Source organism: Nerophis lumbriciformis, linkage group LG39 (assembly GCF_033978685.3).
Source record: "Nerophis lumbriciformis linkage group LG39, RoL_Nlum_v2.1, whole genome shotgun sequence".
Classification (NCBI taxonomy): Eukaryota; Metazoa; Chordata; class Actinopteri; order Syngnathiformes; family Syngnathidae; genus Nerophis; species Nerophis lumbriciformis.
In genome coordinates this window covers 14,931,145-14,959,119 of record NC_084586.2, presented here as the reverse complement: position 1 = coordinate 14,959,119, position 27,975 = coordinate 14,931,145, and the positions used below count along the sequence as shown (strand labels likewise).

General features: G+C 38.9%; 1 protein-coding gene across 1 annotated transcript; it reads right to left on the bottom strand.

Annotated features, from left to right (window-relative positions):
• Window positions 1-490: 490 nt before the first annotated feature.
• Window positions 491-27,358, bottom strand: arl3b (ADP ribosylation factor like GTPase 3b). Its single transcript, XM_061932107.1, has 6 exons — window positions 27,296-27,358; window positions 24,988-25,131; window positions 16,691-16,807; window positions 12,393-12,443; window positions 3,542-3,727; window positions 491-3,471 (listed from the first exon to the last, which is right to left on the bottom strand). The coding sequence occupies exons 1-6, from the start codon at window positions 27,296-27,298 to the stop codon at window positions 3,424-3,426; spliced, it is 549 nt and encodes a 182-aa protein (XP_061788091.1). The 5' UTR covers window positions 27,299-27,358; the 3' UTR covers window positions 491-3,423.
• Between the last annotated feature and the right edge of the window lie 617 nt (window positions 27,359-27,975).

The window sequence follows — 27,975 nt, the reverse complement described above, 5'->3', positions numbered from 1 at the left end:
GGAGTATAAGTCGCACCGGCCGAAAATGCATAATAAAGAAGGAAAAAAACATATAAGTCGCACTGGAGTATAAGTCGCATTTTTGGGGGAATTTTTTTTGATAAAAGCCAACACCAAGAATAGACATTTGTAAGGCAATTTAAAATAAAGAATAGTGAACAACAGGCTGAATAAGTGTACGTTATATGAGGCATAAATAACCAACTGGTATGTTAACGTAACATATTATGGTAAGAGTCATTCAAATAACTATAACATATAGAACATGCTATACGTTTACCAAACAATCTGTCACTCCTAATCGCTAAATCCCATGAAATCTTATACGTCTAGTCCGGGGGTCGGCAACCCGCGGCTCTAGAGCCGCATGCGGCTCTTTAGCGCCGCCCTAGTGGCTCTCTGGAGCTTTTTCAAAAATGTATGAAAAATGGAAAAAGATGAGGGGAAAAAAATATTTTTAGCTTTAGTATGTTTTCTGTATGAGGACAAACATGACACAAACCTCCCTAATTGTTATAAATCACACTGTTTACATTAAACATGCTTCACTGATTCGAGTATTTGGCGAGCGCCGTTTTGTCCTACTAATTTTGGCGGTCCTTGAACTCACCTTAGTTTGTTTACATATATAACTTTCGCCGACTTCCCAGGATGTGTTTTATCCTTTTTCTGTCTCATTTTGTCCACCAAACTTTTAACTTTGTGCATGAATGCACAAAGGTGAGTTTTGTTGATGTTATTGACTTGTGGGGAGTGCTAATCAGACATATTTGGTCACTGCATGACTGCAAGCTAATCGATGCTAACATGCTCTTTAGGCTAGCGATATGTACATATTGCATCATTATGCCTCATTTGTAGCTACATTTGAGGTCATATAGTTTCCTTTAAGTTCTCTTAATTCAATGTATATCTCATGACACAATATCTGTATGTAATATGGCTTAATTTTTTGCGGCTCCAGACAAATGTGTTTTTGTATTTTTGGTCCAATATGGCTCTTTCAACATTTTGGGTTGCCGACCCCTGGACTAGTCTCTTACGTGAATGAGATAAATAATATTATTTGATATTTTACGCTAATGTGTTAATCATTTCACACATAAGTCGCTCCTGAGTATAAGTCGCACCCCCAAACTATGAAAAAAACTGCCACTTATAGTCCGAAAAATACGGTACCAGGCACGTTCTCAGTTGGTTATTTATGCCTCATATAACGTACACTTATTCAGCCTGTTGTTCACTATTCTTTATTTATTTTAAATTGCCTTTCAAATGTCTATTCTTGCTGTTGGCTTTTATCAAATAAATTTCCCCCAAAACTGTGACTTATGTTTTTTTCCTTCTTTACTATGCATTTTCGGTTGGTGCGATTTATACTCCGGAGCGATTTATAATCCGAAAAATATGATATATTTCGAGCTACACATTTTTCTGCAATTAATTTTTTTACACTCCATTTTTTTAACAAACATTTTTAAACACGCAAATTTTCCTTAAAAAAAAAAAATTTAATGTAAAAAAAAATGGTTAAAAAAATTCAGTTGCCGTATTTTTCGGAGTATAAATCGCTCCGGAGTATAAGTCGCACCGGCCGAAAATGCATAATAAAGAAGGAAAAAAACATAAGTCGCACTGGAGTATAAGGCGCATTTTTTGGGGAATTTTTTTTTTATAAAAGCCAACACCAAGAATAGACATTTGAAAGGCAATTTAAAATAAATAAAGAATAGTGAACAACAGGCTGAATAAGTGTACGTTATATGAGGCATAAATAACCAACTGGTATGTTAACGTAACATATTATGGTAAGAGTCATTCAAATAACTATAACATATAGAACATGCTATACGTTTACCAAACAATCTGTCACTCCTAATCGCTAAATCCCATGAAATCTTATACGTCTAGTCCGGGGGTCGGCAACCCGCGGCTCTAGAGCCGCATGCGGCTCTTTAGCGCCGCCCTAGTGGCTCTCTGGAGCTTTTTCAAAAATGTATGAAAAATGGAAAAAGATGAGGGGGAAAAAAATATTTTTTGTTTTAGTATGTTTTCTGTAGGAGGACAAACATGACACAAACCTCCCTAATTGTTACAAAGCACACTGTTTATATTAAACATGCTTCACTGATTCGAGTATTTGGCGAGCGCCGTTTTGTCCTACTAATTTTGGCGGTCCTTGAACTCACCTTAGTTTGTTTACATATATAACTTTCGCCGACTTCCCAGGATGTGTTTTATCCTTTTTCTGTCTCATTTTGTCCACCAAACTTTTAACTTTGTGCATGAATGCACAAAGGTGAGTTTTGTTGATGTTATTGACTTGTGTGGAGTGCTAATCAGACATATTTGGTCACTGCATGACTGCAAGCTAATCGATGCTAACATGCTCTTTAGGCTAGCGATATGTACATATTGCATCATTATGCCTCATTTGTAGGTATATTTGAGGTCATATAGTTTCCTTTAAGTTCTCTTAATTCAATGTATATCTCATGACACAATATCTGTATGTAATATGGCTTTTAATTTTTTGCTGCTCCAGACAAATGTGTTTTTGTATTTTTGGTCCAATATGGCTCTTTCAACATTTTGGGTTGCCGACCCCTGGGCTAGTCTCTTATGTGAATGAGATAAATAATATTATTTGATATTTTACGCTAATGTGTTAATCATTTCACACATAAGTCGCTCCTGAGTATAAGTCGCACCCCCAAACTATGAAAAAAACTGCGACTTATAGTCCGAAAAATACGGTACCAGGCACGTTCTCAGTTGGTTATTTATGCCTCATATAACGTACACTTATTCAGCCTGTTGTTCACTATTCTTTATTTATTTTAAAATGCCTTTCAAATGTCTATTCTTGGTGTTGGGTTTTATCAAATAAATTTCCCCCAAAAATGTTTTTTTCCTTCTTTATAATGCATTTTGGCCGGTGCGATTTATACTCCGGAGCGATTTATAATCCGAAAAATACGGTATATTTGAAGCTACACATTTTTCTGCACTGAATTTTTCTCCACTCCATTTTTTTAACACATTTTTAAACACGCAAATTTTGCTAAAAAAAATAAATTTAATGTACCGGTAAAAAAAAATGGTTAAAAAAATTCAGTTATATCATTTTAGCGTCCAAAAAAAAGCTTTGGTAATGTAGACACAAATTAACCTCCATACATGACGGATGTTTGCGAGACAAGCTGCTGGTACGTTAGGAGGTCCATGATGGCGAGGCTGTGATGAAAAAGCTTAAAAACACCAGCAGCTGTTAGCTTAAAAACTCCATGTTGGATTAGTAGTGTGTGTGTGTACATTCACAAGTGTATCCCGCTGTTAAGGCGCGAGTGTGTGTGTGTGTGCGTCTACGTTCTCGTGTGCTGCTGCGGTTCCTCCTGAGGAAAAGACTACCAAAAAAAAATGCTATTTTTTCTTGGAGTTGACGCTCTTGCACACCCAGTTCATGCCCTCCTGCGGGGAGAGGAAGATTGTGACCCACGTGGAAGTGTGTGAAACGGGCGCGTGAGTGATGGGGCGGTACCTGGATGCCTTCGCTGGTGAGGGCGGAGCAGGACTGGATCTGCCAGATGCGGTCGCGGATGGTGTGAAGGTTGAGGCCCTCGGCGATCTCGGAGGCCGGGGCGGCCGTCAGCAGGTCTTGTTTGTTGGCGAAGATGAGCACGGGGACGCCGCTCAGCTTCTGCTCGTCCAATAACTCGGCCAGCTCCTGGAAAACACCACACCGCCCGTTCTCAACCTCCCCATCAATAAATGTGTTTTTGGTGTGCGCATTTAAATTGTAATTTTAACTTAACAAGGCAGACTCAACAGCCCCTCTGCTGGTTGCAGCCCAGTACTGCACTCCATTTCAAGCACATAAAGCATACTTGCCAACCTTGAGACCTTTTTTCTACGGATGTTTCATTCAGGGGCGGCGTGGCGCAGTGGAAGAGTGGCCGTGCGCGACCCGAGGGTCCCTGGTTCAATCCCCACCTAGTACCAACCTCGTCATGTCCGTTGAAGACACTTCACCCTTGCTCCTGATGGGTGCTGGTTAGCGCCTTGCATGGCAGCTCCCTCCATCAGTGTGTGAATGTGTGTGTGAATGGGTAAATGTGGAAGTAGTGTCAAAGCGCTTTGAGTACCTTGAAGGTAGAAAAGCGCTATACAAGTACAACCCATTTATCATTTATTTATCATTATTCATTTTGTGTCATGCCTGCAACCGTTGTGTTGCAGGGCGCAACATTTTGGGAAGGCGAGGCCTCCGCTTCAATTGCTGCGCAGTACACTACACTGCAAAAAGTCAGTGTTCAAAAACAAGAAAAAAATCAGGGGTATTTTTATTTGAACTAAGCAAAATTATCTGCCAATGTAACAGATAGAAAAAGGAAACAGCATATTTAGGTATTTTGTTATTTTATATTATTGTTATTAATTTCACCAAAATCCATCACATGATGTGTTTTAGTTTCTTTTTACTTTAAATATGGATTATCAGTAATATAATTCAAGTTTTTGTGGATTTATTTTTGTATTTCTTTTATATTTACAAATCTGCGCTTTTATTTTGAAAGTTTGAGGATATGACGGTGCGTAGCTTCCTTTTCCCCCCAAGTCTGCGCTGTCCCTCACTGGGAGAGGTACGTTGTTTTGCTCTGGGGTTAACAAATTATATTTCTTGGGGTTAAATGCAAAATTAACGGAAGAATGTTGGTGTGCAAAAGTTTCGAGTTGTGTTTATGGAGGTCTTTGTGTAGTAGGGTGACCAGGTGTCCGGATTTAGGCCGGACAGTCCGGATTTTTAATGCCCTGTCCGGCGTCCGGCGCAGCATCAAGCCGGACACGTATTTGTCCTCCTTTTTGAGGCACTAGGTTTGAAGAGCGGAGTTTTTTCATCTTTGCTGGGCTGCAGCGCGATAGCCAATCAAAGACCGTAAAAATGCCCCCAACGCAGTAACATATCAAATGATTGGCTAAGAGCTGTGTCGGATACAAATCTGCTTATCATTGGTTAAAAAAGTAAACAAGGGTCCATGTGCTGCTGCGGCATAACATTGACAGAAAGTTAGCATCATGCCAAAACGCAAGACCTCGTTTAATTCTGAATGGATAAAAGAGCACGGATTTATAACGAAAAGCAGTCGAGACTCATTCCATGGCTTCTGCACACTTTGTCGATGTGATGTCGACGTAAGTAGTCAGGGGAAAGCTGCAATTGAACGGCATGCGGGTATGGATAAACATAAAAGTAATAAACGTGCGGCAGGTACCTCTTCAATGAGGACATTTTTTCATGAAGTTTCGTCGCCCCTGGATGACAAGATAACTGCTGCGGAGCTGTGCAAGGTGTACCATGCTGTAAAGCAGTGGTTCTCAAATGGTACCCTGGGGGTATGTAATGTAATGTAAGTTCATAAACTGAACATCAAATTAAGTAGGCTATTCCATTCATTATCATAAAGCCAGAGTTTCCCCCATGCCATGATGGTTTGACCCTCACTAAAATGTCTGTCAAAAAGAACTGGGAAAAGAAATGCAACAATGCAATATTCAGTGTTGACAGCTAGATTTTTTGTGGACATGTTCCATAAATATTGATGTTAAAGATTTATTTTTTTGTGAAGAAATGTTTAGAATTAAGTTCATGAATCCAGGTGGATCTCTATTACAATCCCCAAAGAGGGCACTTTAAGTTGATGATTGCTTCTATGTGTAGAAATCTTTATTTATAATTGAATCACTTGTTTATTTTTCAACAAGTTTTTAGTTATTTTACATATTTTTTTCCAAATAGTTTAAGAAAGACCACTACAAATGAGCAATATTTTGCACTGTTATACAATTTAATAAATCAGAAACTGATGACATAGTGCTGTATTTTACTTCTTTATCTCTTTTTTTTCAACCAAAAATGCTTTGCTCTGATTAGGGGGTACTTGAATTAAAAAAATGTTCACAGGGGGTACATCACTGAAAAAAGGTTGAGAACCACTGCTGTAAAGCATCACCAGTCCTACAGAAGTTTAGACTGCGGCATGAAAGTGGACCGGGAGATTTTCAGTGACTATCCCACAGCTAAAGGGATGGCCTGTGGCCGAACAAAAGCCTAGGCATTGTGCGAGAACGTCATCGCTCACTATTCGGTACAGGAACATACCGACTACATAAAAGAAAACAACCTACCCTTTTCCGTGGCAACCGACGCCTCAAATAAAGGAACAAACAAGTGTTTTCCCATTGTGGTAAGGTATTTTCACTTTGATGAAGGCATCCAACATGTCCTGTTGGATTTTTATAGCGACAGCAACGAAACGTCAGAAGCCATAACAAACCAGCTGCTGGCAAAACTTGAGATGTCTGGCTTAGAGGTGAAAAACATGTCTGCATATGCAGCAGACAATGCCAGTGTCAATTGTGGCAAACATAACAGTGTATCAGAAGCTGAAACTGAGCCAAAAAGATGTGCTCCCTGCAAACTGTTTGGCCCATATTCTGCATAACGCAACCAGATATGCAGCAAGCAGCCTTGATGTTGATGTGGAACATTTTTTGTGGCATTTTAAAAAAATTATATATGTTAACTACATTTAAGTCCACACATGTTATGCTTTGTGGCACTCTGCACTTGAAAAGATTCATCTCAGTGGTCACTTTTTGAACACCACAATGTATTGAATAAATACAAATACTGTTAACAAACACTTGACTTTAATATTTTTTCCTATTCAGCCACACAAACATCATCTTTTAACTACTCAAAATTGTACTATAAATAAGAGTATACCAGAGTCCTATGTACACCATAGTAATTTATTGATATGCCGCATAATGTCCTCCTTTTTGGTGTCATGGAAATGGTCACCCTATTGTGTAGTGGCGTGTTTTAAAGAGCCATTTTGAGCGAAAGAAGGAGTTTGTTTCGCTGAGACTTTTCTCTGTATATGCGTGAGTGAGTGAGCACGTGTGTGTGTGTGGGGGTCCTCAATGTTGTAGCCTACATGCTCAATGTATTTTATTTCTTGTGTGTGTTAGGAGTTATGTGGAGAGGAGATGACCATTGCACTCACATTGTGTTTCATGTCACCGTCATGCAGGTATGTGTGTTTGGCCGCCATGTTAGAAATGTTTTGGTTACTTTACTGTATAGAGAAATGTAGTAGTGAGTGCAAGTCTGCGCTGTGCCTCACTGGGAGAGGAGTTATGTGGAGAGGAGATGACCATTGCATAGTGATGGGTTGATGAGGCGTCATGAAGCGTTTCGACACATTGCAAAACTGTATTGATACTGTGTCGATACTGTGTCACTAAATACTGACATCTGCTGGACATTAAAAATCCCTACAGGCAACCTATGGACCGACTCAACTGACACTGATTTTATGACCTAGTACAGGGGTCACCAACCTTTTTGAAACCAAAAACTACTTCTTGGGTACTGATTAATGCGAAGGGCTACCAGTTTGATACACACTTAAATAAATAAATATATTGTCATTTGTAAGTTACACGTAAGTGTGATTTAAACAAGAATAGCTAAATAAATAAATTTATATATATATAAAAAAATGGGTATTTCTGTCTGTCATTCCGTCATACATTTGTTTTCCTTTTACAGAAGTTTTTTTGTAGAGAATAAATGATGAAAAAAACACTTAATTGAACGGTTTAAAAGAGGAGAAAACACGAAAAAAATTAAAATAAAATTTTGAAACATAGTGTATCTTCAATTTCGACTCTTTAAAATTCAAAATTCAACCGACAAAAAGAAGAGGAAAAACTAGCTAATTTGAATCTTTTTGAAAAAATTAAAAAAAGAATTTATGGAACATCATTAGTAATTTTTCCTGATTAAGATACATTTTAGAATTTTGATGACATGTTTTAAATTGGTTAAAATCCAATCTGCACTTTGTTAGAATATTTAACAAATTGGACCAAGCTATATTTCTAACAAAGACAAATCAGTATTTCTTCTAGATTTTCCAGAACAAAAATTTTAAAAGAAATTCAAAATACTTTGAAATAAGATTTAAATTTGATTCTACAGATTTTCTAGATTTGCCAGAATAATTGTTTTGAATTTTAATCATAGTAAGTTTGAAGAAATATTTCACAAATATTCTTCGTCGAAAAACCAGAAGCTAAAATATTTATTATTCTTTACAATAATAATAAAAAATTGTTTTACTTGAACATTGATTTAAATTGTCAGGAAAGAAGAGGAAGACATTTAAAAGGTAAAAAGGTATATTTGTTTAAAAATCCTAAAATCATTTTTAAGGTTGTATTTTTTCTCTAAAATTGTATTTCTAAAAGTAATAAGAAGCAAAGTAAAAAATAAATGAATTTATTTAAAAAGTGAAGACCCATCCATCCATTTTCTACCGCTTATTCCAAGTGAAGACCAAGTCTTTAAAATATTTTCTTGGATTTTCAAATTTTATTCGAGTTTTGTCTCTTTTAGAATTAAAAATGTCGAGCAAAGCGAGACCAGCTTGCTAGTAAATAAATACAATTTAAAAAATAGAGGCAGCTCACTGGTAAGTGCTGCTCTTTGAGCTATTTTTAGAACAGGCCAGCGGGCGACTCATCTGGTCCTTACGGGCTACCTGGTGACCGCGGGCACCGCGTTGGTGACCCCTGCCCTAGTATATACAATAATAATATAAACCAAGTCATTGTATTTCATTTAGGATTATTTCATATCTTCATTTAAATAAAAATATATTTTTATCTTTTTTAGATACAGTCAATAAATAACGTGAACATGTATCATAACATGGAAATCGAAGAGAACGTGTTGTGGATGATTGTGGACTGGGAATTTTTTTAATTAAATTTTTTTACACATTTTTATTTTAAAAAAAAAAGAAAAAGTTTTTCCGACGTATTACATTTTAGACGATTTCTCTTAGTTATTATTTCTCCGGCTGTAGAAAAGACACGCTCACAGGGCATAGAGGAGGCGTCAGTGCGACACAGTTCGCGTATCGGTCACGTGACCCAAACAGCTCATGATCGGTCACGTGACTTTCTAAAAGCGGTACGCGCACCGACACAGGGTTTTGCTCTATGAGCTCGACGCATGCGCCGATGCATCGGTGTTGCCGGACCCATCACTACTATTGCACTCACATTGTGTTTCATGTCACCGTCATGCAGGAATAAAGTTGAATGTGAGAAGTTGAACCAGCCCCGTGTCCCATGTCATTGAATGAACGCAGAGTACTACACACAAACAGCGTAGTCGGGACCCTGCAGACCCGTCCCGGCTACACCAATAGAACTAGAAAATTTGGCTTGTCAAGACTTTCCAAAACAAGTAAAATTAGCTAACCTCAATGAACCCAAAAATACCTTAAAATAAGTATATTCTCACTAATAACAACTGTACTACAAACCCCGTTTCCACATGAGTTAGGAAATTGTGTTAGATGTAAATATAAACAGAATACAATGATTTGCAAGTCATTTTCAACCCATATTCAGTTGAATATGCTACAAAGACAACATATTTGATATTCAAACTGATAAACTTTTGTTTTTCTGCAAATAATCATTAACTTTAGAATTTGATGCCAGCAACACGTGACAAAGAAGTTGGGAAAGGTGGCAATAAATACTGATAAAGTTGAGGAATGCTCATCAAACACTTATTTGGAACATCCCACAGGTGTGCAGGCTAATTGGGAACAGGTGGGTGCCAGGATTGGGTATAAAAGTAGATTCCATGAAATGCTCAGTCATTCACAAACAAGGATGGGGCGAGGGTCACCACTTTGTCAACAAATGTGTGAGCAAATTGTTGAACAGTTTAAGAAAAACCTTTCTCAACCAGCTATTGCAAGGAATTTAGGGATTTCACCATCTACGGTCCGTAAAATCATCAAAGGGTTCAGAGAATCGGGAGAAATCACTGCACGTAAGCAGCTAAGCCCGTGACCTTCGATCCCTTAGGCTGTACTGCATCAACAAGCGACATCAGTGTGTAAAGGATATCACCACAGGGGCTCAGGAACACTTCAGAAACCCACTGTCAGTAACTACAGTTGGTCGCTACATCTGTAAGTGCAAGTTAAAACTCTCCTATGCAAGGCGAAAACCGTTTATCAACAACACCCAGAAACGCCGTCGGCTTCGCTGGGCCTGAGCTCATCTAAGATGGACTGATACAAAGTGGAAAAGTGTTCTGTGGTCTGACGAGTCCACATTTCAAATTGTTTTTGGAAACTGTGGACGACGTGTCCTCCGGACCAAAGAGGAAAAGAACCATCCGGATTGTTCTAGGCGCAAAGTTGAAAAGCCAGCATCTGTGATGGTATGGGGGTGTATTAGTGCCCAAGGCCTGGGTAACTTAAACATCTGTGAAGGCGCCATTAATGCTGAAAGGTACATACAGGTTTTGGAGCAACATATGTTGCCATCAAAGCAACGTTACCATGGACGCCCCTGCTTATTTCAGCAAGACAATGCCAAGCCACGTGTTAGATCAACGTGGCTTCATAGTAAAAGAGTGCGGGTACTAGACTGGCCTGCCTGTAGTCCAGACCTGTCTCCCATTGAAAATGTGTGGCGCATTATGAAGCCTAAAATACCACAACAGAGACCCCCGGACTGTTGAACAACTTAAGCTGTACATCAAGCAAGAATGGGAAAGAATTCCACCTGAGAAGCTTAAAAAATGTGTCTCCTCAGTTCCCAATCGTTTTATTGAGTGTTGTTAAAAGGAAAGGCAATGTAACACAGTGGTGAACATGCCCTTTCCCAACTACCGTATTTTCCGCACCATTAGCCGCACCTAAAAACCACAAATTTACTCAAAAGCTGACAGTGCGGCTTTTAACCCGGTGCGCTTTATATATGGATAAATATTAAGATTCATTTTCATAAAGTTTAGGTCTCGCAACTTCGGTAAACAGCCGCCATCTTTTTTCCCGGTAGAACAGGAAGCGCTTCTTCTTCTACGCAAGCAACCGCCAAGGTAAGCACCCGCCCCCATAGAACAGGAAGCGCTTCTTCTTCTACTGTAAGCAACCACCCGCCCCCGGAAGAAGAAGAAGTGCGCGGATTTTCGTTTCATTTCCTTTGTGTGTTTACATCTGTAAAGACCAGACCACAAAATGGCTCCTGCTAAGCGACACGCGTATAACGCAGAATTTAAACTTAAGGCAATAAGTCATGCCGAAGAACACGGAAATAGAGCAGCAGCAAGAGAATATAACATAAATGAATCAATGGTGCGTAGGTGGAGGAAGCAAGAAGATGACCTGCGCCAGGTAAAGAAGACAAAACAGAGTTTCCGAGGGAACAAAGCAAGATGGCAACTGTTGGAGGACAAACTCGAACAGTGGGTTGTTGAGCAGAGAGCAGCAAGCAGAAGTGTCAGTACCATCACTATTCGAATGAAGGCAACAACGCTAGCAAGCGAACTTCACCTGGATGATTTTAAAGGTGGTGCTTCTTGGTGTTTCCGGTTCATGAAAAGACGCAATCTCTCCATCCGCACACGGACCACTATTTCACAGCAACTGCTGGACAACAGTGACACTGACTCCGATGACTTCGACGAGACGGAACCGGCCATTTTGGATCCCACATTTGCCCAACTTTTCAATTCGGACACCGAAGACGAAGAATTCGAAGGATTTACGAATGAAGAATAACTTCAGAAGGTGAGCGCTATGTTTATTTTGTGTGTTGTGACATTAACGTTCGAGCAACATTATGTTGCTATTGCTCTGCACTATTTTGAATTTTACTATGTTTGTGATTGCACATTTGCGTACATTTTGGGACAGAGTTGTTAGAACGCTGGTTTTTAATATATTATTAAAGTTTGACTGACCTATCTGACTGTTTTTTTGACATTCCCTTTAGCGCAGCGTAGGCGCGGCTTATAGTCCGGGGCGGCTTATAGGTGGACAAAGTTTTGAAATATGCCATTCATTCATTGAAGGTGCGGCTAATAACCCGGGGCGGCTTATAGTGCGGAAAATACGGTACTTTGTCACGTGTTGCAGCCATGAAATTCTAAGTTAATGATTATTTGCAAAAAAAAAAATAAAGTTTATGAGTTTGAACATCAAATATGTTGTCTTTGTAGTGCATTCAACTGAATATGGCTTGAAAAGGATTTGCAAATCATTGTATTCCGTTTATATTTACATCTAACACAATTTCCCAACTCATATGGTTTGTAAACAGGCCATTTATTGCAGTGCTTCTTAAATAGTGAGGCGGGCCCCTCTTTGGTGTTAGTAAAGGGCGATATTGAGAAAGCGAAATATAAAAATGAAAATAAACTTCCGGGGCTTGGTGGGGCGTGACAGAAAATAATTGAGATGGAACAAGACTGTAATAACGCCATGACAGTGCATAAGTTGACCTACCTGACCCGTCTCCTCAAACCTCTTCCTGTCAGCGCTGTCAATCACGTAAATCTGCAAGCAAGCAGACAAAGAAGTAAGAGTCTGCAGCAGTGTGGAGTGAAATGACTGCCAAAACTCCACAAACACACAAAAATGGTTTTACTCACACCCAATGATTCACAAGTTAAAAAAACAAAAAACAATTGTATTCAATAAAAAAAAAAAAAAATTTGAGAGCAAATATAATCAAAAAAATAGCTGATATTTGCATCAAGTGTGGGGAGGGAAAATGTACGTTAGTCCATTGAGTTTGGCTGTGTAGAGAAATCAAACCATTTTGGCAAGAAGTAAACCCACGCATCAAAGACTTTCTACAAACTTGCCGTTAGTTCCACGGTTGTTTGTACCCAGAAAATATGACCCTTAAAAAGAATCAACAACACTTTGTGCACTTGGGTATATTGCTGGGCAAAAGAGTAATAGCCCTTTCATGGAAAAATATCAAGAGACCAGGGGCCTCATGTACAAAGCTTACGTACGTACAAAAACCTGCCGTACGCCCCTTTTCCAGCACTTAAAAAAACGATTTGCAATTTTGAAAAAAATGAAATCTGCAAGTAAAAAAAATTATTTGCATGTAAAAAAAAAATGTTGTTCCTGCAAGTAAAAAAAAAAAAAATTATACAAGAAAAAAACGACTTGCAAGTTTTTTTTTGTCCTTTCCAGCTACTCAGGCAAATCATATAGTTAGTCAAGTCAAGTCAACTTTATTTATATAGCACGTTTTCATAGCATAAAGCAAAAAAAAAACTAAACAAAACAAAAAAAACAAACAAAGAACATAAACAATGAATGTTAGATGTCCATATCGGCTGTACAGATTTACTTTACAAAAGAGATTTGCAAGTAAAAAAAAAAATGTGCAAGTGAAAAAAATAATAATAATAATTCTGCAAATAAAAAAACTAGAGATGTCCGGTAATGGCTTTTTTGCCTATATACGATATTGTCCAACTCTTAATTACAGATTCCGATATCAACCGATGCCAATATATACAGTCGTGGAATGAACACATTATTATGCCTAATTTTGTTGTGATGCCCCGCTGGATGCATTAAACAATGTAACAAGGTTTTCCAAAATAAATCAACTCAAGTTATGGGAAAAAAATGCCAACATGGCACTGCTATATTTATTATTGAAGTCACAAAGTGCATTATTTTTTTTAACATGCCTCAAAACAGCAGCTTGGAATTTGGGACATGCTCTCCTTGAGAGAGCATGTCCTACAAAATACAACATCTGGCAAGACACCAACGGACTGCAGGTATTTTTTTTTTTTAAATTCTCATAAAAAGTGTGTTTATTGTAAAAAAACAACAACAACATAATGTTAAAAAAAAATGTCATTAAAGCAAACTAATTGTCCAGTCATGATAATAAAAATTAGAAAATCAATGTCTAGGGTACACCTATTAATGACAGAAAATTCAGTTTGTCTGCGATTAATCGCAATTAATTTTGAGTTAAATGACAAACTGCGATTAATCGCCATTAAATATTTGATTTTGTTTAACAGCCTTAGTTTTTTAATACTTGCGAATCATTTTTTTCTTGCAGAAAATAGGTTTTTTTCCCTTTAATATATTGAAAAAAATTGGTATCCAAACATGATGTAGTTCCCCCTCTGAATGCAAGTGCTTCTACAACAGGAATACAAACTATGTATTCTTACAAAATACAACATCTGGCAAGACACCAACGCACTGCAGGTATTTTTTTTTTCTCATTAAAAGTGTGTTTATTATTAAAATAAAGCATAATGTTAAAAAAATAAATAAAATTAAAGCAAATTAATTGTGCAGTCATGGTAATAAAAATTACGAAAAATTAAGTTGGTCGGCGATTAATCGCAATTAATTTTGAGTTAACTAACAAACTGCGATTAATCGCCATTAAATATTTGATTCGTTTAACAGCCCTAGTTTTTTAATACTTGCGAATCGTTTTTTTCTTGCAGAAAATAGTTTTTTAACTTGCAAATAGTTTTTTTTGTTTAATATATTGAAAGCAATTGGTATCTAAACATGATGTAGCCCCCCCTCTGAATGCAAGTGCTTCTACATCAGGAATACAAACTATGTATTCTTACAAAATACAACATCTGGCAAGACACCAACGCACTGCAGGTTTTTTTTTCTTCTTCTCATTAAAAGTGTGTTTATTATAAAAAACAACAACATAATGTTAAAAAAGAAGAAGTAATTAAAGCAAACTAATTGTCCAGTCATGGTAATAAAAATGAGAAAATCAACGTTTAGGGTAAACTATTAATGACAGAAAATTAAGTTTGTCAGCGATTAATCGCAATTAATTTGGAGTTAGCTAACAAACTGCGATTAATCGCCATTAAATATTTGATTTGTTGGACAGCTCTAGTTTTTTAATACTTGCGAATCGTTTTTTTCTCTAATATATTGAAAGAAATTGGTGTCTACACATGATGTAGTTCCCCCTCTGAATGCAAGTGATTCTACAGCAGGAATACAAACTATGTATTCTTACAAAATACAACATCTGGCAAGACACCAACGCACTGCAGGTATTTTTTTTTCTCATTAAAAGTGTGTTTATTATTTAAAAAAAAGCATAATGTTAAAAACAACAACATTTAATTAAAGCAAATTAATTGTGCAGTCATGGTAATAAAAATTACGAAAAATTAAGTTGGTCGGCGATTAATCGCAATTAATTTTGAGTTAACTAACAAACTGCGATTAATCGCCATTAAATATTTGATTCGTTTAACAGCCCTAGTTTTTTAATACTTGCGAATCGTTTTTTTCTTGCAGAAAATAGATTTTTAACTTGCAAATTGTTTTTTTTGTTTAATATATTGAAAGCAATTGGTATCTAAACATGATGTAGCTCCCCCTCTGAATGCAAGTGCTTCTACAGCAGGAATACAAACTATGTATTCTTACAAAATACAACATCTGGCAAGACACCAACGCACTGCAGGTTTTTTTTTTATTTCTCATTAAAAGTGTGTTTATTATATAAAAAAAAAAAAACATAACGTTAAAAAAAAGAAGTAATTAAAGCAAACTAATTGTCCAGTCATGGTAATAAAAATGAGAAAATCAACGTTTAGGGTAAACTATTAATGACAGAAAATTAAGTTTGTCAGCGATTAATCGCAATTAATTTGGAGTTAGCTAACAAACTGCGATTAATCGCCATTAAATATTTGATTTGTTGGACAGCTCTAGTTTTTTAATACTTGCGAATCGTTTTTTTCTTGCAGAAAATAGTTTTTTTTAACTTGCAAATCATTTTTTTCTCTAATATATTGAAAGAAATTGGTATCTAAACATGATGTAGCTCCCCCTCTGAATGCAAGTGCTTCTACATCAGGAATACAAACTATGTATTCTTACAAAATACAACATCTGGCAAGACACCAACGCACTGCAGTTTGTTTTTTTTCTTCTCATTAAAAGTGTGTTTATTATAAAAAAAAACAACATAATGTTAAAAAAAAGAAGTAATTAAAGCAAACTAATTGTCCAGTCATGGTAATAAAAATGAGAAAATCAACGTTTAGGGTAAACTATTAATGACAGAAAATTAAGTTTGTCAGCGATTAATCGCAATTAATTTGGAGTTAGCTAACAAACTGCGATTAATCGCCATTAAATATTTGATTTGTTGGACAGCTCTAGTTTTTGAATACTTGCGAATCGTTTTTTTCTTGCAGAAAATAGTTTTTTTTAACTTGCAAATCATTTTTTTTCTCTAATATATTGAAAGAAGTTGGTATCTACACATGATGTAGCTCCCCCTCTGAATGCAAGTGCTTCTACATCAGGAATACAAACTACGGTATGTATTCTTACAAAATACAACATCTGGCAAGACACCAACGCACTGCAGGTAATTTTTTTAAATTCTCATTAAAAGTGTGTTTATAATGTTAAAAAAAGCATTTAATTAAAGCAAATTAATTGTCCAGTCATGGTAATAAAAATTAGAAAATCTATGACGAGGGTACACCTATTAATGACGAAAAATTAAGTTTGTCGGCGATTAATCGCAAATAATTTTGAGTTAACTAACAAACTGCGATTTATCGCCATTAAATATTTTAATAGTTTGATAGCCCTGGTTTTTAATACGTGCAAATCGTTTTCTTCTTGCTGAAAATAATTTTTTAACTTGCAAATCGATTTTTTCTTTAATATATTGAAATAAATTCTTTATTTTCCATGCAAATCGTTGAGTGTGAGTAGAACATTTGCGTGCGCACACTACTTACGAGCACGTCAGTGTTTTCAAAATAGTTCCTCCAATACGGTCTGATCTTCCTCTGACCTCCGATGTCCCAAACGTTGAGCTTGAAACCCTGAGACTGGACACTCTTGATGTTGAATCCCTAAAGGAGAGCGTGTGCAGAGTGTACATGTTAACAACTAAGGCCATGTCCACACGAACCCGGAGACTTGCAAAAACACATATTTGGGGTTAAAACATTATCTCCATCCACACAAGTGTAGTTTCAAAAGTGTCTATGTCTACACACAAACACATACACTTGCTGTCTTACACATTTTGTCCAATCAGGGGCCTGAAAAAAGCAGCAATATCTGACATGGTGGCATTACACCTCCTATTATGTTTATTTTGATCGACTTTAGATGTACAATGACATGTACATTATCTTCAAAACCTGTCTGCACGTACACAAAGCCCTGGGAACATTATTAAACACCGAATGCACGCCTGTGCTGCTGAAACCCAACACTCATAGAATTATAACATGTTCAGCAACATGGTGATGTATTACATGTGCAGTGAAGTGTATTATTTCTAAAATCAGCACACACTACCGAGCCAAGGAAACCACCTTGCATGTTTAAGGGAATTATACAGCATTTAATAAAGGATATAGTGATATGGTACATGTGTATGTTGTCTTTAACATCAGTACTCACTAGGGTTGCAAAATTCCGGGAATATATTGGAATTAACGGGAATTAATGGAAATAAACATTGAATGCAACATGCTAGATCTTGCAGCATGATTATTAGCTAAAACAACCTGATTTAATGCAAATTCAGTAGAATTTCAACCCTCCACTGTGCATTCCTCCATCACATGTGCAGTGCATTTATCCATCACATGCACAGATAATTCCCAGCATGCTACACACTACAGCAGGGCTATTGAGGGCACACTAGTATTTGAGCCCAATGACTTCATCCAGTCAGGTATGCTTTGATGACTGGGGTAAATATATTTGATCTATGGTATTTAAGTTTAATAGAGGTGTAATTGCTTGTTACTGTATGACTGTAGACTACTCCAGCAGACTTCCACTCAAGCTAGCTCGCTGTTCCTGTACTTGTTAAATGATTTTGGGGCCAATATCTCTCGCTAGCTAGGTTTATGTACCACCACCAGTCTCATAATGAACCGAAAATATTTCTCCGTTAGCCGTGATGCTAATTTTCTCTATGTTAAATCCCATTCATTTATGCTAACAACGTTAGCGATCCTATGAGGAAGCAGTGCCTGGGGAATCTGTGGTGGGCTCTCCTATTTCTGGGGCTGAGGTTGCTGAGGTAGTTAAAAAGCTCCTCAATGGCAAGGCCCCGGGGGTGGATGAGATCCGCCCGGAGTTCCTTAAGGCTCTGGATGCTGTGGGGCTGTCTTGGTTGACAAGACTCTGCAGCATCGCGTGGACATCGGGGGCGGTACCTCTGGATTGGCAGACCGGGGTGGTGGTTCCTCTCTTTAAGAAGGGGAACCAGAGGGTGTGTTCTAACTATCGTGAGATCACACTCCTCAGCCTTCCCGGTAAGGTCTATTCAGGTGTACTGGAGAGGAGGCTACGCCGGATAGTCGAACCTCGGATTCAGGAGGAACAGTGTGGTTTTCGTCCTGGTCGTGGAACTGTGGACCAGCTCTATACTCTCGGCAGGGTCCTTGAGGGTGCATGGGAGTTTGCCCAACCAGTCTACATGTGTTTTGTGGACTTGGAGAAGGCATTCGACCGTGTCCCTCGGCAAGTCCTGTGGGGAGTGCTCAGAGAGTATGGGGTATCGGACTGTCTGATTGTGGCAGTCCGCTCCCTGTATGATCAGTGCCAGAGCTTGGTCCGCATTGCCGGTAGTAAGTCGGACACGTTTCCAGTGAGGGTTGGACTCCGCCAAGGCTGCCCTTTGTCACCGATTCTGTTCATAACTTTTATGGACAGAATTTCTAGGCGCAGTCAAGGCGTTGAGGGGATCTGGTTTGGTGGCTGCAGGATTAGGTCTCTGCTTTTTGCAGATGATGTGGTCCTGATGGCTTCATCTGGCCAGGATCTTCAGCTCTCACTGGATCGGTTCGCAGCTGAGTGTGAAGCGACTGGGATGAGAATCAGCACCTCCAAGTCCGAGTCCATGGTTCTCGCCCGGAAAAGGGTGGAGTGCCATCTCCGGGTTGGGGAGGAGATCTTGCCCCGAGTGGACGAGTTCAAGTACCTCGGAGTCTTGTTCACGAGTGAGGGAAGAGTGGATCGTGAGATCGACAGGCGGATCGGTGCGGCGTCTTCAGTAATGCGGACGCTGTATCGATCCGTTGTGGTGAAGAAGGAGCTGAGCCGTAAGGCAAAGCTCTCAATTTACCAGTCGATCTACGTTCCCATCCTCACCTATCATGAGCTTTGGGTTATGACCGAAAGGACAAGATCACGGGTACAAGCGGCCGAAATGAGTTTCCTCCGCCGGGTGGCGGGGCTCTCCCTTAGAGATAGGGTGAGAAGCTCTGCCATCCGGGAGGAGCTCAAAGTAAAGCCGCTGATGAGGTGGTTCGGGCATCTGGTCAGGATGCCACCCGAACGCCTCCCTAGGGAGGTGTTTAGGGCACGTCCGACCGGTAGGAGGCCGCGGGGAAGACCCAGGACACGTTGGGAAGACTATGTCTCCCGGCTAGCCTGGGAACGCCTCGGGGTCCCACAGGAAGAGCTGGACGAAGTGGCTGGGGAGAGGGAAGTCTGGGCTTCCCTGCTTAGGCTGCTGCCCCCGCGACCCGACCTCGGATAAGCGGAAGAAGATGGATGGATGGATGGACGTTAGCGATCCGAATTTACCTTTTTTGTGATCTGTAAAGTTCAACTAGCAAATACTAAATCAAAACGTGTAGTTTCCTCTGCCTTCTGTTCGGCTAGCCATTCTGTTGTCATACAAGAATGTAGGTTATAGTTTGATTTAGCATGCTGATTGAGTGTTCATTTATTCATCTAGCCTATTTCTATTCATTTGTCCACCAGTAAAATATTTTTAAAGACTACCGTATTTTTCGGACTATAAGTCGCAGTTTTTTTCGTAGTTTGGTGCGACTTATAACCAGGAGCGACTTATGTGTGAAATTATTAACACATTACCGTAAAATATCAAATAATGTTATTTAGCTTATTCATGTAAGAGACTAGACGTATAAGATTTCATGGGATTTAGCGATTAGGACATACTTGCCAACCTTGAGACCTCCGATTTCGGGAGGTGGGGGCGTGGTTGGGGGCGTGGTTAAGAGGGGAGGAGTATATTGACAGCTAGAATTCACCAAGTCAAGTATTTCATACATATACATATATATATAGATATCTACCGTATTTTCCGCACTATTAGCCGCACCTAAAAACCACAAATTTTCTCAAAAGCGGACAGTGCGGCTTATAACCCGGTGCGCTTTATATATGGATTAATATTAAGATTCATTTTCATAAAGTTTAGGTCTCGCAACTACGGTAAACAGCCGCCATCTTTTTTCCCCGTAGAAGAGGAAGCGCTTCTTCTTCTACTGTAAGCAACCACCAAGGTAAGCACCCGCCCCCGTAGAAGAAGAAGCGCGCGGATATTACGTTTAATTTCATTTGTGTGTTTACATCTGTAAAGACCACAAAATGGCTCCTATTAAGAGACACGCGTACAACGCAGAATTCAAACTCAAGGCAATATGTCACGCAATAGAACACGGAAATAGAGCAGCAGCAAGAGAATTGAACATAAATGAATCAATGGTGCATAGGTGGAGGAAGCAACAAGATGACCTGCGCCACTAAGACAGGGAGACAGCGCCGGACGACATACGCCAACATCTGCCAGTGGATTGTAAATGCCTGGCGGATATATCGGTCTCAACTGTGGTCCGAGCTTTCCGGAAGGCAGGATTCACGGAACTGCTGGACAACAACAGCGACACTGACTCTGATGACTTCCACCAGACGGAGCCGGCCATTTTGGATGCCGTATTCGCCCAACTTGTTAATTCAGACACTGAAGAAGAATTTGAGGGATTTATGGATGAGGAATAATTTCAGAAAGTGAGCTTTAAATGTTTATTTTGTGTGTTGTGTGACATTAACGTTCGAGCAACGTTGAGTTATTGATGTTGCTATTGCTCTGCACTAATTTGAGTGTTACTATTTTTGTGATTGCACATTTGCACATTACATTTTGGGGGTGAACAGAGTTGTTAGAACGCTGGTTTGTAATATATTGTTAAAGTTTGACTGACCTATCTGACTGTTTTTTTGACATTACCTTTAGCGCAGCGTAGGCGCGGCTTATAACCCGGGGCGGTTTATAGGTGAACAAAGTTTTGAAATATGCCATTCATTGAAGGTGCGGCTAATAACCCGGGGCGGCTTATAGTGCGGAAAATACGGTACATCCTGAAAATATGCAAACAAAACTGTGTTTGGATAATTGATACTTCAAACTTGCATAAATAAATATTAAGGAATATAACATAACTTGGCTTCTGAGAGTTTCAAAATGTAATGAATAAAATGCTAAAGTTGTTGATAAACAAGCAATTATTTTAATAATTAAATATGGTCATTTTAAATTAATTATTATGATAATTAAAATCAATTATTTCAAATATGTTTATTTTAATGTATAATTCTATGGCTGGCTGTAATAAAGAGTCACAAAAAAATACAAATAAAAATACAATTAATTTTGATGTTTTTAGCAAAATATAGTAAAAATGTATTTAGTTTTTTTTTTTTTAATTAATAAATATATTTATTTTTAGGTCAAATAAACATAATAATATAATTTATCTCTAGTCTGGATGATTTAGTTCTTGTCACCCTGTTGTCCTCCCGTCATGAAAAAAGGCTGTCCTCACTCAGGTCTGCATGGAGATGGAGGGGGCGTGGCTTCCAGCTCCGGCTGAAAATCGGGAGATTTTCGGTAGAATATTTGTCCCGGGAGGTTTTCGGGAGAGGCGCTGAATTTCGGGTGTCTCCCGGAAAATTCGGGAGGGTTGGCAAGTATGGATTAGGAGTGACAGATTGTTTGGTAAACGTTCTATATGTTATAGTCATTTGAATGACTCTTACCATAATATGTTACGTTAACATACCAGGCACGTTCTCAGTTGGTTATTTAAGCCTCATATAACGTACACTTATTCAGCCTGTTGTTCACTATTCTTTATTTATTTTAAATTGCCTTTCAAATGTCTATTCTTGGTGTTGGCTTTTATCAAATAAATTTCCCCCCAAAATGCGACTTATATATGTTTTTTTCCTTCTTTATTATGCATTTTCGGCCGGTGCGACTTATACTCCGGAGCGACTTATACTCCGAAAAATACGGTACTCCAATTGTTTAGCTGACTATTTATATATGTGTGTGGCATTGCATTAGTGTTTTACAAGAATAAATAAATACAAACAGAATAATGCCACGTACACCATCTGATCTGTGGAGACATTTCACCCCAACCAATGTAGGCGGAAAGGCTGTGTACATTTGCAAAAACTGTGCAAAGAGCTACATATAGACAAGTGCCCAATAATATATAATTATTGTAATTCCCCATTAATTCCCATATATTTCCATTAATTCCCATGGAATAATCAAAAAATTGTCAATATTTCCAAACTTCCCGAGCTTAAGTGGTTAATTTCCGGAAAATTACCGGAAACTTTCCACCCCTTTGCAACCCTAGTACACCCTACAAGGAGGACGCTACATAATGTTTTTTTTTAGTTGCTTGCTCACTTTTTACGCCGCGAGCACGGTCGCTCCATCTACAAGAATTGAAGCAACACACGTAAGTTAACTTCATGATTTGTCGTTAAACAAGGACTAAAAACATGAGCGAATGTTGCACCTTTCTTATGACACAGAGCAAAAAGTCTTGCTTGTCTAAATCGTCCCATCAGGTAAATGTTCCACAGCGATCATATCCAAAACAGCGGACTGTCAGGAGTGTCGCAAAGTGTCTTTTTTAATAATGTTGAGTGAAAATAGAAGCATGTTTACGTTCAAACATACAATAAGTCCTCTTATAGTGTGTTTAAAGGCAACAAGACAGTGTTGTTGAGCTTGGAAATGACAGCATACAACCGTGACTTCATCACGAGTCTCCGTTTGTGCCGTGTACACGCATACGCTGAGCGGAGAGTTTTGGATCTCTACACCAGTGTTTTTCAACCTTTTCTGAGCCGAGGCACATTTTTTTCATTGAAAAAAATCTGAGGCACACCACCAGCAGAAAACATTATAAAATGTAACTTAGTAGACGATATTGACAATAAAAAGTTGTTTTTGCCATTGTTGGATATGAATTAGAACCATAACCAAGCATGCATCACTATAGCTCTTGTCTCAAAGTAGGTGTACTGTCACCACCTGTCACATCACCCCCTTACTTATTTTGAGTTTTTTGGTGTTTTCCTGTGTGTAGTGTTTTAGTTCTTGTCTTGCGCTCCTATTTTGGTGGCTTTACCTGTTTTGTCTGTATTTTCCTGTAGCAGTTTCATGTCTTCCTTGAACGCTATTCACCGCACCTGCTTTGTTTTTGCAATCAAGACTATTTAAGTCCTGCGGACGCTATTCTTCTTTGTGGGGACATTGTTGAGTGTCACGGCATGTGCGGATGTACTTTGTGGACGCCGTCTGCTCCACACGCTGTAAGTCTTTGCTGTCGTCCAGCATTCTGTTTTTTGTTTACTTTGCAGCCAGTTCAGTTTTAGTTTCGTTTTTGCATAGCCATCCCTAAGCTTCAATGCCTTTTCTTAGCGGCACTCGCCTTTTGTTTGTTTTTGGTTTAAGTGTTAGATACTTTTTTACCTATTTACATATTGTGACCCATACTTGCCAACCCTCCCGGATTTTCCGGTAGACTCCCGAAATTCAGCGCCTCTCCCGAAAACCTCCCGGGACAAATTTTCTCCCGAAAATCTCCCGAAATTCAGGCGGAGCTGGAGGCCACGCCCCCTCCAGCTCCATGCGGACCTGAGTGACGTGTTGACAGCCTGTTGTACATGCATATGTGACCCACCCATAATGTGTCACATTTTTGTGTTGATTTATTTAGTTTATTTTGTGGTTTGAATTCGTTTTTGGAGCTGTCATTACACATTTATCAGTATTCACATTGGTCAGTAGGGAGCAGTAGGGCGTTTCTTCCCAATTGAATGCTATCACCTGCAGACCGGAAGTGTCTTGTCATTCTGATGAGAGCGACCAGTCTGTGAACAATTGAAACATCCTGTGTGCTTTTTCCTCCTGTATAACAGTTTAGTTTTGGTGAATCAACTCACTGAATAATATCCATGTGATCTTTATAAGTTTAAGTACACATTCTGATGGTGGAGCCTAACTCTAAAGTGTTTGTGAGTTGTAGTTTGTATTTGTGAATGAATCCAGTGCACAGCTGCAGTAATCAATACAAAATGGAGACGTGAGTACGCAATGTTTATATAGGAACTTCTGATCCTAATTCAGACTCCCAAATTAGAGCTCCCGTTTTCTTATTGATTTTATAATGTATATTTGTATAATGTGTGTGTTCTGAAATAGTGACAGAGAATAGAACAAGGATGGACAATTCAACCCTTAACTCAACAATGAGTAGAGGAATGTTATGTGTGTGTATATGTGTAAATAAATGAACACTGAAATTCAAGTATTTCTTTTATTTATTCATATATGTATATATATATATATAATAAAATATATATGTATATATATATAGCTAGAATTCACTGAAAGTCAAGTATTTCTTATATATATATATATATATATATATATATATATATATATATATCTTAACCACGCCCCCCACCCCCACCTCCCGAAATCGGAGGTCTCAAGGTTGGCAAGTATGTTGTGACCACGACGAACCATGTTCCCGACATCTACAAAGCAGCCACCTACTGATATGGAAGAGTATTACACGGTTACTCTGCTGAGCTCTAGACAGCACAGACACTCAACAACGGCACATTTGCGGATTATAATTACTGGTTTGCAAATAAATATTTTTAACCCAATTGGGTGAAATTACATAATCTCCCATGGCACACCAGACTGTATCTCACGGCACACTAGTGTGTTATGGTTGAAAAACACCGCTCTACACTTTGGCCAGCGTTTGCAAAAGTCTGCGTTTTTAAAGACAAAAGTATGCGTCTGCGTGTGGAACAAAAAGGCCTAAACGCAGAGATAAGTATGCGTTTATTAAGTATCTGTGTTCCTGTGGACATGGACTAAGTGAAGCGCTGTGTTATATACCACCGCCGGCTTGCCTCTGTACTGTTTCACCTGAGTGGGGGTGATGTGGCTGATGTCCTCGGAGGCCAGCTGCTTGAGCAGTGTGGTCTTGCCACCGTTGTCCAGCCCCAGCAGCAGTATCCGCACCTCCTGGTCCGGTGTGCTCTTCAGTTTACGGAGGATTGACAGCAATCCCTGCAAACACAAAGACACACAAAAAAAATGTCACAACACGGTTGTTATTGATGGCAGCCATTGTTGTGCTGAGAGCATCCTCATGGAGCATCTCCAACCCCTAAGTCTGCGGGCTATAGAGCGTTTTCTATTTGGGCTCCAGCACTCTGGAGTGCCCTACCGGTAACAGTTAGAGATGCTACCTCAGTAGAAGCATTTAAGTCCCATCTTAAAACTCATTTGTATACTCTGGCCCAGTGTTTTTCAACCTTTTTTGAGTCCAGGCACAATTTTTCATTGAAAAAATACGGAGGCACACCACCAGCAGAAAACATTAAAAAATTAAACTCAGTAGCCGATTTAGACAGTTAAAAGTGATCGTCGCAATTGTTGGATATGACTTTAAACCATAACCAAGCATGCATCAATATAGCTCTTGTCTCAAAGTAGGAGTACTGTCACCACCTGTCACATCACGCCCTGACTTATTTTGAGTTTGTTGCTGTCTTCCTGTGTGTAGTGTTTTAGTTCTTGTCTTGCGCTCCTATTTTGGTGTATTTTTCTCTTTTTGTTGGTATTTTCCTGTAGCAGTTCCATGTCTTCCTTTGAGCGATATTTCCCGCATCTACTTTGTTTTAGCAATCAAGAATATTTCAGTTGTTTTTATCCTTCTTTGTGGGGACATTGTTGATTGTCATGTCAGGTTCGGATGCACTTTGTGGACGTCGTCCTTGCTCCACAGTAAGTCTTTGCTGTCGTCCAGCATTCTGTTTTTTTTTCTCCTTTGTAGCCAGTGCCGTTTTAGTTTCATTCTGCATAGCCTTCCCTAAGCTTCTATGCCTTTTCTTAGGGGCACTCACCTTTTGTTTATTTTTGGTTTAAGCATTAGACACCTTTTTACCTGCACGCTGCCTCCCGCTGTTTCCGACATCTACAAAGCAATTAGCTACCGGCTGCCACCTACTGATATGAAAGAGTATTACACGGTTACTCTGCCGAGCGCTAGACAACACCGACACTCAACAACAACACATCATTTGCAGACTATAATTAATATTTTTAACCCAAAAAGGTGAAACTAGATAATCTCCCACGGCACACCAGACTGTATCTCACGGCACAGTGGTTGAAAAACAATGCTCTAGACCCCCTTTTAGACCAGTTGATCTGCCGTCTCTTTTCTGCTCTACCCCCCTCTCCTGCGTGGAGAAGAGGGGGGGCACAGATTAGGTTACCACGGATGGGGCGCTGGCTGTTCGGGGTCGGGACCCGGGGTGGACCACTCATTTGTGCATCGGTTGATGACGTCTCTGCGCTGCTGACATGTCTCCACTCAAGATGATCCCCTGCGGGCCCCACTATGGATTGGACTCTCACTATTATGATAGATCCACTATGGATTGGACTCTCACTATTATGTTAGATCCACTATGGACTGTACTCTCACACTATTATGTTAGATCCACTATGGACTGGACTCTCACACTATTATGTTGGATACACTATGGACTCCCACAATATTATGCATGCAAAAAAACAAAAACTATCCTATAGCCACGCCCCTCGGGTAATATACTTCCGGTGTTAAGTTAAAGTTGAACTTTAACTTATACTCGCTGACTACCAATAAATGCTCTAGAACTACAACTGGTTCAGAACTAACGTTGTTCGGATTGTAATCATCCAAAAAAAGATGAGCAGTTAACTAGAAAGCCGTCAACGTTGTGGCTCGGAGAGCGAACACAGGCGACGGCATAGACATCTTATAAGTAGACGCAGCATTGGCTGCTGTGACGCGAGAAATTGGGCCGCCATCTTGAAGTGGTGATTGATGATTGATTGATACTTATTCACACATTTATCAATTAGGTAATGGCTGACACTTATTTTTTTCATTCACATTAAATATTTTCTGCTCTTAAATGAGGTTCCAAGCGTTGTTTTCGCCGACTGAAGGCTAAGATAACGGCCACGCGCAACAGCTAGCGTTAACTAGGCTAAGCTAGCTAAGCTAATCTACCCTAACAACTGAAGCTAAGGCTCCATTTTATTCACAAACGACGCCAGACTTCGCGTTAGCGGCGTCCGGAGGTGAAATATACACGTTTTAATCTTCCCCGCACCGAGGGTTACTTGATGAGCTGGTGAGGGTGAATTAGTGAATTAGAAAAAAGAAAAGACTCACCATCTTGTTGTCTTGAGTCGTAGAGACGCCAGCCGCGGAGGGTTACTAAGGACGATGACGTCACACGCACGGTCACGCACGCACAGGGAGGGGGGGGGGGCGTGGAGGGATTTGTTTGTAGCTCATTTAGAACTTAATGGTTTGTTTCTTTGTTTGCTTTCTCAGCCCGTCTGCTTTACATCGGAATCACAATCAATATATTTATGTGTGTTTTATTTTTCCACGGCATTTAAACATTTATATTATACAAGCATTTAAATGTCATTCATGTTAACTATGTGTAGATGATGTCGTACAAATAAAAACATACCACTTTTTAAAATCAAAATTAGTGAAATGTATTTTATTTATTTATTTTACTATTCGTATGCATATTCCTTATTTTATTTAATGTATCTTGTTTTTGCTGTTTACGTGTAGTGCTAATGTAGTTTTTACAATTGTATTGATTGATTTGTTTAGCTGTGTTTCATATATGGAATGTTCTGTACTTATTGTGATTTTTTTTTAAATTTATTTTACTTTCTGTTTTTGATCTGTACATCATTTTGGGAATTAATGGCGATAATTTATTGTGCTATATAAATGAATAAACCTTGACCTAAACTTTGACATTCTTGCACAATCTTTCTATTTTGAATATATTTTTTGTTTCTGTATTTCTGTATTTGTTTTCATAT